General features: G+C 40.7%; 1 protein-coding gene across 1 annotated transcript in view; it reads left to right on the top strand.

Moving 5' to 3' along the window:
* Nucleotides 1-11654, top strand: part of epha8 (eph receptor A8) — a 78709-nt gene extending 67055 nt beyond the window's left edge. The window contains exons 9-18 of the mRNA XM_066673231.1: nt 1182-1287; nt 4233-4300; nt 4512-4637; nt 5137-5322; nt 5840-5901; nt 6127-6336; nt 6891-7040; nt 7156-7346; nt 8012-8167; nt 9927-11654. Coding sequence (XP_066529328.1) covers nt 1182-1287; nt 4233-4300; nt 4512-4637; nt 5137-5322; nt 5840-5901; nt 6127-6336; nt 6891-7040; nt 7156-7346; nt 8012-8167; nt 9927-10041 — 1370 coding nt within the window. The 3' untranslated portion in view covers nt 10042-11654. The remainder of the gene's footprint in view (nt 1-1181; nt 1288-4232; nt 4301-4511; nt 4638-5136; nt 5323-5839; nt 5902-6126; nt 6337-6890; nt 7041-7155; nt 7347-8011; nt 8168-9926) is intronic.
* Nucleotides 11655-12577: the final 923 nt, after the last annotated feature.

The following is a 12577-nucleotide window of genomic DNA, read 5'->3' as shown; positions in this document are numbered from 1 at the left end:
CACATCAATTTACTCAAGTAGTAAACATCAATAAGTCATTGCCGCCTATAGCTCGCTGGGTTGTACTGAAAAGCTTGGGGTGGCCTTCATAGCAGATTGATTCTGCTGTTATTAGAGGGTCACCTTGCACTGAATCCCCATTGCCTGCTTATAATCGCCTCACTTCTTGGTAGGTCACATCACATATTTGATGTAAGGGTCTTTAAAAGAACATATACGTTGTCTCCAGAGGTTTGGGTGAATGGCAAAGTGTTGAGCGTTTCATCCGTGAAAGATAAAGAAGGAAGAGTTAAGGTTAGTTTAATTATTCAGTATGTTTGCACATCATAGTCATAAATTGTTTTGTATATATTAATATACAGAATGTATCAGGTACTATTACAACTATTACAACGTAGATGACAAGAAATTATAAATAATTGTTTATTTCACAGTAAGTTATCTGCCTTTTTCCTGCTACATGAAGCATTGTGAAGTTCAGAGATGAATTTTCATTGTTATTCTCAGTTCTTACTTCTTTTAATTAGGTTATGTTATTATAAATATGATTAGTTATAACACAATTATTACAAATGTACAGTGAGCAATAATCATTTATAAGTGACATGATTTTAGTTTCAGCAATATTGTCAGTAATTATAATATTTTATAACTCTATATTCTTAGTATTATTGGCCGTAATGGGTTAAAACTCAAGTATAATACATGTATTATAAGTCATTATAAACCATTATATCTCAGTCAGTGTAACTATATTTTCAGGATTTATAAACAGTTCAAACTCAATTATTAAATCATTATTCTCCCAAGACAAATTAACTCTTTATATCATTACTGTACAATCCATGATTACCTCAGTTATTAGAACACATTGATACTCATTTATTATAATATTATTCCCTAGACCATGTTAATAATAATATCATATTATAACTGAGTTATAACATAGGCTCTATTGTAATTATTATTGTTCTCAGACATTTAAAAAATATATATTTACAGGTCCTTTCTGAGTGCATAATTGTAATCACACAAACAAAAGTGACCATTTTAATTATTACAAAATGGCTGGAAGCTAATCAGATCTCTGGTATAGTACACTTTGAATGAAACAATGTACAACTTTCTTTCTCTGTCTATCTCTTTGCATGAATCTTCCTGTGGCTGCCTTCACCGTCCAGTCCCTTTACGTTACAACACAGTGACCATAGTCTGGATCTGCATGGCGCTGGTCACTGGGCTCATGACCTTTCTGGCCATTGTCATCTGCAGAAAACGGCAAGAGGAGTACTTTGAATTGTCTGCCTTTTCTTTTTCTAATTTATAAACACAGCATGAAAAAATCATAATGAATAAGCTTTGATTTGCTGTATGACATATGCTGTACATTCAGAATTCAGGGGTAAACATTCAGAAATGTTCAGTACTGGGCAAAAGTCAGAGACCCTTCATGTATTAATTTTTCAGTGTCAGCTACAACCTTAAATGACTTCCTCATTTATATATTCCGGCGGCACGGTGGTGCAGCAGGTAGTGACACAGTCACACAGCTCCAGGGACCTGGAGGTTGTGGGTTCGATTCCTGCTCCGGGTGACTGTCTGTAAGGAGTGTGGTGTGTTCTCCCTGTGTCCGCGTGGGTTTCCTCCAGGTGACTGTCTGTGAGGAGTGTGGTGTGTTCTCCCTGTGTCTGCGTGGGTTTCCTCTCGGGTGACTGTCTGTGAGGAGTTGGTGTGTTCTCCCTGTGTCCGCGTGGGTTTCCTCTGGGGTGACTGTCTGTGATGAGTGTGGTGTGTTCTCCCTGTGTCTGCGTGGGTTTCCTCCGGGTGCTCCGGTTTCCTCCCACAGTCCAAAAAATCACACGTTGGTAGGTGGATTGGTGACTCAAAAGTGTCCGTAGGTGTGAGTGTGTGAGTGAATGTGTGAGTGTGTGTGTGTTGCCCTGTGAACGACTGGCGCCCCCTCCAGGGTGTATTCCCACCTTGCGCCCAATGATTCCATGTAGGCTCTGGACCCATCGCGACCCTGAACTGGATAAGCGGTTACAGATGATGAATGAATGAATTTCTACATTCCTTGTCCATTTTATCAGCTCCACTGACCACACAGGAAGCCATTGTACTTCTACAATTAGAGTGGATCAGACACAGCAGTAAAGCTGGAGTTGTAAAACATCCTTTCCACCTGTTGGTCTGCATTGTAGATTTAAAGGCAGAAACAGAAGCTGTCGCACGGACAGGTTTAGTCATCCAACAGTCCTTCATCAGTGGATACTGGATGCTGACCACTGGACACTGTTGGATGTATATTTTTGCTCCGTCATACCGTGATGTTTAAAAACGACTGTACTGTTCTATCCAACAACAACAATTGAGGTGTTCTGTGAGGTCTTGTGTGGTTGTTGTGAGTCCTACATTCTATCTCAGGTATATATTTTTTTTATTATTTGGGACTTACCCTGCCCAGTCCAAGTGAACGACCTTTGACCTTATCGCCTCACACATCAGCTCCTGAAGGGTCAGTGGCTGTAATTATAGGACATGTGATAATGGGTGGTCTCTGACTTTTGCACAGCTGCTTTGGTCATATTTTTACACATGATTTGTGCTCTTATAAGTAGTAAATGAGGTCTCACTTTATATTACATGTCTCTAATAACCACATGAACAACCTATGTAACAGCAGTCTGATAATGTCTGGGTAAACTCGTCCACGTCATCAGAAGCAGGAGCACTGCATTTTAAATGACATGAAACAATTAATTCGGCTCAAACCAACAAAATACACAACTTTTTCCATTTCAGTTTGACTTTAAAGTAAATTGGAGATTTACGTGGGGCGATATTAACAATGCAAATTCTCCAACTTTCCATATCTTCATACAGCTGTGTGGCAGCATTCATTTGACTGTAGTTCCTTATCAGTCACTTCAATGAAAATTAACTTTATTTCTATATAAATATAATTATTTCATAGAAGAGAGAGAAGGGGGATTTTTAAAGACACAGAGACACGTGTTTAAACCCCCATATGACTCAGTGTCCTCAGATGACAAGCAACTCTTTCAGAGTTAATTAACTTTTACATTGAGACGTTAATTGCTAGACTCTCTCCTGGTGATTTAAAGGCTCCTTGTTATATAATAGTTATACATTTAAGCATTGAGTCATTATTATTACCAAAAATTAGCAGACAGTATTAACCAAAGGGGTTATTTATGACTTCTGTTATGTTTCTTTGAAGTGCAACTTACATGTGATGAAGAATTAAATTGTTTTATGGCCTTTAACCCCACTATTATCCTTCGGCTTTGTCGGAAAATTGTATCGTAATTGATTTTGTGAAAGTGATTTTCTATGTCATATAATTGCCATTTATGAAATGCATGCTAAATATATTTGTGGATATTCACGTCTGCTTTATGACTCATAGCCCTAGTCTTAACCCTGAACTTGATTCTAAACTTAATTCTAAGCTACAAAAGTTTAGAAATTGCATGTATTTTTCTCTCACTCTCTCTGTATATACTGTATATCTAATACTTAACCATTAACATAGCTCTAACCCCAAACGTCATTGTAAACCTACTTTTAAGCTCCAGAAGATCAATTCTGTATTTTTACAACACTAACAAACAGATTACAGCATAGTTTCTGTAGCTTTTGTTCAGGTACATAATAGAAATTGGGTTTAATGAGTGGGTTTAGTGAAACAGCATCACCAGTGGACAGGAGGTGTCTTAATGACCATATGATACATTACATTAATTATACAGTACAAATATTAGCAATATCTGGAGTACTGTTCTTATGTGCTAAGTTTTCTTTGGCAAACTTGCTATAATCTTGGGTTCAGTTTGACCCCATTCAGTGCTTAATGTTTATAAATACAGACAATTTTATATTTAGTTTATATATAAAATGAAATAATAAAAACAATATATACAGGACATATTCAGTTCAAAGATTTTAATTCTCAATGTGTTCTCAATGTGTTTCAATTTTGAGTTCAAATTTATCCCAAGGGGAATTCTGAAGCAACAGGAGGGTTAAATAAACCATAGAATGGATTCCAAACCTTGGGCCAGCCATGATTAAATAGGTTTAGGTGAATGATCAGAGAAAATAGCCATTCTTTAAGGACACGATACTAAATATTAGGACGTGATGTCATGTAAGATGTCCCCTCTTTCCCAGGGTTCTCAAAACTGTTCTCCGTATGTTGTGTGTTACAGACACTGTGGCTACAGCAAGGCTTTCCAGGACTCCGATGAGGAAAAGATGCACTACCAGAATGGCCACGGTAGACCTCTGTCCCTTCCTGCTCCAGAATATAACATGATGGTTTGGGTTGAGGGTCGTGGGGGGTATAGGGTCTGGGGGAGGGACTATTGCTTTTCAAGTCCTGTCTGTAGCCCTGGCTGCTGCATCGTTTGAAACTGTGTTTGTGACTGTGATTGAAAATTGCTTTCATCCGGCAATATGTGACCGAATGCTAATTCTGTTTATTCTAGTATCATTTCCAGAAGCCAGGTTTTATATTGATCCCCACACGTATGAAGACCCATGCCAGGCTGTCCATGAGTTTGCCAGAGAAATTGAAGCTTCCAGGATCAAAATTGAGAAAATCATTGGCTCAGGTACAGCTATATTTAGATCATAAGACAGCATGCATACTGTGGTCCGCAAAAGGCACCGATGAATCTTACATATTCTCCACTGAGACGCATGAAATTAAACAGGATGCTCATTGGCTAGAGCCATTTAAAGACCACCAAAACTGGGCTGTGAAGCAGTGGAAATGCATTCTCTATAGAGTCCAGTACATTTGGATTTGAGATTTTGTCGATAGCTGAATGCCATCAAATCCTCAGATACATAATGCAGTGGTAAGTGGACACTGCCAACAATATGCTTTTATAGTTTTGATTGGTGGACGATTCTCAGTCCAGCAGTGACACTTAGGGGTTCTACATTTCCAACAGCACTGCTGTGACTGATCCACTTGTGACATATTTCATGGCCTTTGTAGTTGACAATAAGTTCAGTCCATTTCTACATGGATGTACATTTGGTATAAATCGAGTCCTCAAACCTGTGCACATGACTGTAGAACCACTGGTGTTCTGTGTGCTTCAGGAGAGTTCGGGGAGGTGTGTTATGGGCGAATGAAGCTCCCAGGGAAGCGGGACATCCCGGTGGCTCTGAAGACCCTGAAGGCTGGATACACTGAAAAACAGAGGAGAGATTTCCTCAGTGAAGCCAGCATCATGGCACAGTTTGACCACCCCAACGTCATCCACCTGGAGGGAGTGGTCACCAGGAGTAAGATCCAATAGCTAATTATGACCAGTAATGTGGACCAGTAAAGTTATTAATGATCATATTACACAGTAACAACTATGTAATAAGTAGTGCATAACTAGATAGGAATACAGTGTTACTGTCAATATTATATTTTATGAAAATATATTAAAGGATAAATTCTGTAATAATTAGATGAACTGTACTATGTCCTTGCAACTGATTAATAAATTATGAATTAATATTTCGATTATTTGTATAAATAAATGCAACAATATCAGAATAACATTACAATGATTACAATTTTAAATGGTATTTTATACAATTGCGGTAGTAGAATAGATCATTATTCAAATTCTTAGTTTTTTTTCTTCTCTTCTCTTCTCTTCTCTTCTCTTCTCTTGCTTTCCCTTCCCTTCTCTTCTCTTCTCTTCTCTTCTCTTCTCTTCTCTTCTCTTCTCTTCCTTTCCCTTCCCTTCTCTTCTCTTCTCTTCTCTTCTCTTCTCTTCTCTTCTCTTCTCTTCTCTTCTCTTCTCAGGTAAGCCAGTAATGATTATTACAGAATACATGGAGAATGGCTCCCTGGATTCATTCTTGAGGGTTTGTGAACCGAATCTTTCCTAAAGAATCATATCTGAAATAAATCAACGTAACATTTAAAATCAGTCATTTTACAGCAGCAAGAAAACATAATATATGTTAATGTTAAAGCAGTAAGAAGCAGTTTACTTCAGTTATTCACATTAACATAAGACTTCAAATGAACCACTTCATCTCAAATTGTAGTTCAAACATTTCAAACTAACTCTGCATTAATTTCCCCAGAGGCACGACGGTCAGTTCACCATCATCCAGCTGGTGGGGATTCTCCGGGGCATCGCGGCCGGTATGACTTACCTGTCTGACCTGGGCTTTGTCCACCGGGACCTGGCTGCCCGCAACATTCTGGTCAACAGCAACCTGGTCTGCAAGGTTTCAGACTTTGGTCTGTCCAGGGTCTTGGAAGATGACCCTGATGCTGCCTACACCACCACAGTGAGTAACAGCTGCTGCTGGAGAGGGTACATGACAACTCATATAACTGACAACAGACCACTTGGCCCTGACCCCTCAGGGGTCTCCGATTACAATGCAGTAGACTGAGATCCTTCCACGCCTCCAAGGAAGTGTTGTACTGTCCTTCTGCTTCTTCAAGACATTCAGGGTGGTCAAAGTCTGAGATCCTTTGTTCAACAGACTATTCTTAGTGATTAGAATTGAAATTAGAATCACTTTATTGGCCACTGTGCTTGCTTTTAACACAATCAGTGCAGACTAGTGATCACTAGGGGAGATTAGGAGTTGGGGGTTAGGTGCCTTGCTCAAGGGCACTTCAGTCATGACCTGCCGGCTCTGGGGATCGAACTGGCAACCTTCCGGTAACAAGCTAAGTTCCCTAGCCACCAGGCCAGGGCTGCCCCACGAATACAAAATAATACACATCCTTTCAGACCCACATCATGTAGAAGTTCTTTTACTGAGGTGGAAGAGGTGGACAGACCCTTCCAGCTTCTGTCATTTTATCATGTTTTTCATTCTTAAATTCCCAGGGAGGGAAGATTCCGATTCGTTGGACGGCTCCAGAGGCCATCGCCTACCGCAAGTTCTCCTCGTCCAGTGACGTGTGGAGTTACGGGGTGGTGATGTGGGAGGTGATGTCCTATGGAGAACGACCATACTGGAACCTCACCAACAGAGACGTAAGTACTTGCAGAGGGCGAACACAGCTACCTTGACTTGACCTTGACCCCTACTGTGGAGATGAGTGGTCAGTGTGTGCAAACTTTACACATGTCTTTGTGCGGTTTTCTGCAGGTAATAAAGTCAGTAGAAGAGGGCTACAGGCTGCCGGCCCCCATGGGCTGCCCCAGTGCTCTGCACACGCTGATGCTGGACTGCTGGCAAAAGGACCGCAGCGAGAGGCCAAGGTTCTGCCAGATCGTCACGGTCCTGGACAAACTGATCCGCAACCCAGAGACCCTCAAGTCAATGGACACATTGTGCAGGTAGGGGGACGGGGCAATCAATACGAGGGGCTTTCATTGGGATTTAGTCGACAAATACACTCAGCATTAGATGCAACCCCCTTGTTGGAGCTCCCAGTGTGAAAAAGCCAAAACCTGAAAGTTTCTTAAGACGGGGGGCTAAGAGGCGAGTATACATTTTTCAATAAGCCCATTCCAAATAGATGTGTTCTGTGTTAAATAAAAAGGCTCTGTGCTATATTGACATTGATCCGCTGTGGAATCAAAAGAGAGAGAGTGTGTGTGTGTGGTGGAGGTGGTGGTGTTGGTGGTGGTGAAACAGTGGGCCTGGAGTTTAAGAGACTGCAGTTACAATTGGACTTGTATAAATTGGTGGGCTCAGAGTGAGGGCGCCAAAGAGTTACTGGTGCATATCGCGATGGGGGTGAAGTGCAGGGTGGGGGCGAAGAATCCCTCCCTACATTAATCTCCGCCCGAAAAGCAGCCGTCCTGCAATCAGCTCCTCCACCAGCCTCACTTCTCCATCATTTCAGAGAGTATTGATTTTCTGCCTGAGCTAGTTGCAATTCAAACCCCCCCCCCCCCAACTCACGTCCCCATCCTTCACCCCTCCTCATTCTCGCTCTTGCTTTCCATCCCCACCCTTTGTACCCCAACCCACCCCACCTCGACTACCCCATTTGCAGACTGAACAGCCCTTTGATGAACAGAAGCATTCCTGATTTCACTAGCTGCAGATCAGTGGACGAGTGGTTGGACACTATAAAGATGGGCCGCTACAAAGACCACTTTGCGGCGGGGGGCTACCAGACGCTGGGTCATGTGATGAGCATGAATCAACAGTAGGTCCCCCCCCCCCCCCCCTTATGTGCGATAGTCAGCAAACAGTAAGTGTATATGTGTATTAACCTGCAGAGGTGGGCTTTCTAAAGACAATGTGAAGTTGTTTTCACTTGGCAAATCAATTAAATATTATAGACGCAATATTTAGCTTTCTTTGGGGTTGCATATCAATTTTAGCACCTTAGCCCTCATCAAGCATTTTGTACATGATAGCAACTGCCTAGCAACAACTTAGCAACTATCTGAGTTACCAAAGCAACCACCTAGCAATCACTTGGGATACTATAGCAACTGCCTCTACATCATTTAGAAACTACCTGGGATACCATACACAAATACTTCACTGAGCAATGCCACAGAAGAACCACTTTTGGTTCCACAAAGAACCAGGTTTGTTTAAGAGACATGTGAGTGTGAAGAACCTTTTAAAATGTAAAAATCCATCGCTCAATCTTAAGTCTCCTTATCCATTTAAATGCCACAATTAATTAGCAAAAATGGTTCTTTATGCAAATAGATTTTTCTATGGCATCTCTCTACAAGGCTTTTGTAGCACCGTTATTTTTAAGAGGGTAGCATCTGTCCTCAACACCATAGCAACCACTTAGCAACAGCTTAGCAACTACTTGAGACACTGTATCAGCTACATAGCAACCACTTAGCAACACCATAGCAACCATTAAGAATGAGGGCGAATGTGTTGTCTATGGTCCTAAATGGTCTGCAGTGCTAGATAGGAGCATAAAACATCTATTTCCATCCATCTAGACAGCTGTTTCTAAATAGATCCAACGTATTCACTAAAGAACCCTTGAAGAACCCTCTTTTTGAGAGTGCAGGCAATAACAATCTATGGTGTGTATGTGCTGTGTTGCTCTTTGTTGCAGTGAAGGGTCACAAAGTCAGACAGAGATGTATTACACCATTATTACAGCAGAGCAGTCAGAGCCAATGCATCAAGAAATATAATAATTCCCACTGTTTATTAATATTTAATGACCTGGATATATTTCTGTAGGTTTGTTTGAGATCATCCGACCATCAGAGATTCCTCTAGAGGTCAGTCCACTATCATCTGAGGGGTCAGAAAGACTAGGTGTAGGTCCAAAACTTTATTGTGTAACTGAAAAGATAACAAACATTAGTTATATGGATGTATATACAGATCAGCCACCTCCTTTTTCTAAACTCTCTGTCCATTTTAGCAACTCTACTGACATTCTTTAGCAGCTCTACTGACATTCTACGTGCACAGCTGGTATTATCTGGATGGTGGATCATTCTCAGTGCTGCAGTGAGTTGTGGTGGTGGAGTGTTTGTGTGTGATGTGCTGGTATGAGTGGATCAGACACAGCAGTGCTTCTGGAGTTCCCTTAGTGTCACTGCTGGACTGAGAATAGTCTATTAACCAAAAAAATGTTTGAACACCTCTGGTCATAACAGGGTTTGTTGATTTTCTAAGTGAAAATAAATTAACACAGCCTCTGCAGAGAACACACAAATATCTATCTATCTATCTATCTATCTATCTATCTATCTATCTATCTTGGAAAATATATTTATTCTTGCCACACATAAAAGTGGTAATCTTTCTTTGTCTCTCTCTCTCTTTTTCATTAACACTTTTTCATGTCTGTTCTTCTCTCTCACACTCTGTTTTTCTCTCGTTTCATCACTGTCTCTCTCTGTCCTTCACTGTCTCTCTCTCTCTCTCTCTCTCTCTCTCTCTCTCTCTCTCTCTCTCTCTCTTTGATGAAGGGACATCCAGAGGCTGGGAGTGACACTAATGGGTCACCAGAAGAAGATAATGACCAGTGTCCAGGTGATGCGAGTGCAGGTGCTGAACCAGAGCGTGCCCTCAGTGCACGTATAATCCATCTCCGTCCAAATACATATTCATCTGAGATGTGTTTCTGGCTTGTGTGAACTCTTAAAGACTTTCCTCCAAGAATCCACTGCGAGGCAACTCTTTCAGCAGCGGGGGCCTCCTCAGCACCGGAATATTCTGTATTTTTCTGGACAATCCCTGCATCCTTTCTTGTTTTTTTTTTTTTTTGTTTGTTTTTTTTTGTTGTTTTTTTTTCTTCTTCTTCTCAATGATTCCCCTGGACTTGATGTTTTCTCTGGTTTTGTTTTAGGGCGTGGGAAGGGAGTGGGGTGTATTTTTTGGTAACTGAAAGGACTGCCTTAACCAACGCAAGTCATTTCAATTTTGATGTATATGAAGAAGGATTTCATGAACTTTGAGAGGTGCGACGATGTACAGAAAGGGTTAAAGACAGGACATAAAACGGGTGCTGGAAGCAGAGTTTATTGTATATGAATAAAATGTATTTGCCAGTCACCCACCACAGCACCTAAACGGCATGGATGATATTATGAATGCCTCAAAATGCTGAATATAGACACTGGATAAACATTGAGAAACACTGGCAGAGAGAAAGAGAGGCAGAGCTACTTGCATAAAACATCGCTGTCAGAACAAAACCTCGCATCCGCAAAACAGCAACTTGCAATATATTTTAATTAAATGAGTTCATTCTTAGACTATTTCTACTGGTCTATTGGGGGATTCCATTAATGTGGTGCCATTTGGGTCCCATCAGTGTTACATTTACACACACATGCAGCACTGTGCGAAAGTCAGAGACCATCCCTCATTTATTACATTTCCAGAGACAGTGCTCATTAAAGGCAAGTCACTCACTCTTCAGGGGACACTGCTGAGAGCATTAAAACATCGTCTGGACGGCAGCGGCAGTCAGAGGAAAAAAGACGGACAAGGACGTGCAATGAGAAGCAATGAACAGCACCACATTTTTGGAGCAGTTTCTAAATGGGAATGAGTGAGTGATTATATATGTGAATGTGTGATTAAATGAGTGAATTACTGAGTGAGGGATTGGGGTGTGTGGGTGAATGAGGAAGTGAGTATGTGTGTATTTGAGTGTGTGAGTGGTTTAACAACATGAGCTATTCATTCGAAAAAAGACATTTATAAAAGCTTCCAAACTTGGAGTAGAGGAAGTGGAGTTCGTAACTCCATACAAGGGTTAATTAGCCAAGCTCCAAAAACTGCAAATCGTAAAGTATCAGTTATAAACATGGTATATTATAAACGTTATAAATGGCACCCCAATCATGGAATCACTTATTAGACACTCGGACAATATATTAAAGGCAGCTGACACTTTTAAACAGTGTAAACAATAAAGAAATATATAAAAAGTTTACAAGGTTTTGATCTGATATCGACTCTATCAAAGAAGCATATAAGCTATGATCTGAGACACTTCAAAGGCCTCAGCAAAAAGCTGCGTATCGCACAAGTATGCTGGAGAAACGACAACGAAGTCAGCCACCATTTGCCTCTGATGTCATACAAAGGGAAAAACGATGGCGGTGTATGTTCCGTGTTTGATTAAATATCCTGAAATGAAACTTGTTGTTATTTATTGATTGCTGTTAGAGTGAGAGAGATGTCAAAATGTTCAAGAAATAAAGGAGCAGCCCTCCCTCCCCAATGAAGTGTATGAGAGAAGTGCAATGAGGTGAAATCTGTAAACCCTTTAACATTAAATTCTTTTGGCTTTTCCTGGACTAATTAATTATGCGCATATCACCCACTTAAAAGGTCAGATGCAACGTTTTCCCCCAGCCCCCGAGAGTGCTGAATGGGTATGCTCGCCAGTTTCCGTCCGCTGCCTCAAAATAATTGGACGTCATAAAAGTGGAACGGGTTTAAAAAGCAGTTGGAAGCCCATCCTCCAGTGCCACCATCTTCCTCTTATTAAACTCCAGCGCAGCAACCAGCACCAACTCAACCAGGGTCTTCACAAGGTATAGATACATTACTGAGACCGAGGGAAGAAAATTTCAGCTGATCTTTAGGATGAGTTTAGATTCCAGAACAAATCTGATCAACAGAAATGGGCTAAATTTGCTTAGGAAACAGATGTAGTCCATCAACTTCCATTTAAATTTAAGCATGTATCCGCCTTCTACAGAAACATACTACAGTTGAGACACAAGTGTGTGTTATCATAGTGATGATATTGTGGTTGTACACCACATGCTCACAGGTGATTTTACTGGTTTTATAAAAGCCAAATCATTATTTGAATTAAAATATAAGAAAATGAATACGGATCCTTCACATAAACATGTTCTTCTCCATCTGTTCAAATCACAGACTGATTTCACATGATGAAACCTTTACGCCAACCTGGTTTCAATTGGAATTTGTACATTATCTGACTGAAAACAGCATACAATTGTAAAGCTCGAAAAACATAGCTCACTTCTCACAGGTGTCTGTACACATTCATTTCAGATACCTGCCCAGTGTGAAACATCAGCCTCAAACCTTTCCCTAACCCTAATCCTAACCATAATTTATCCTAAATGCA

The sequence above is a fragment of the Hoplias malabaricus genome, chromosome 5 (assembly GCF_029633855.1).
Source record: "Hoplias malabaricus isolate fHopMal1 chromosome 5, fHopMal1.hap1, whole genome shotgun sequence".
In the NCBI taxonomy this organism is placed as follows: Eukaryota; Metazoa; Chordata; class Actinopteri; order Characiformes; family Erythrinidae; genus Hoplias; species Hoplias malabaricus.
Note: the sequence above shows the minus strand (reverse complement) of the source record. Positions and strands in the feature narration are given on the sequence as shown.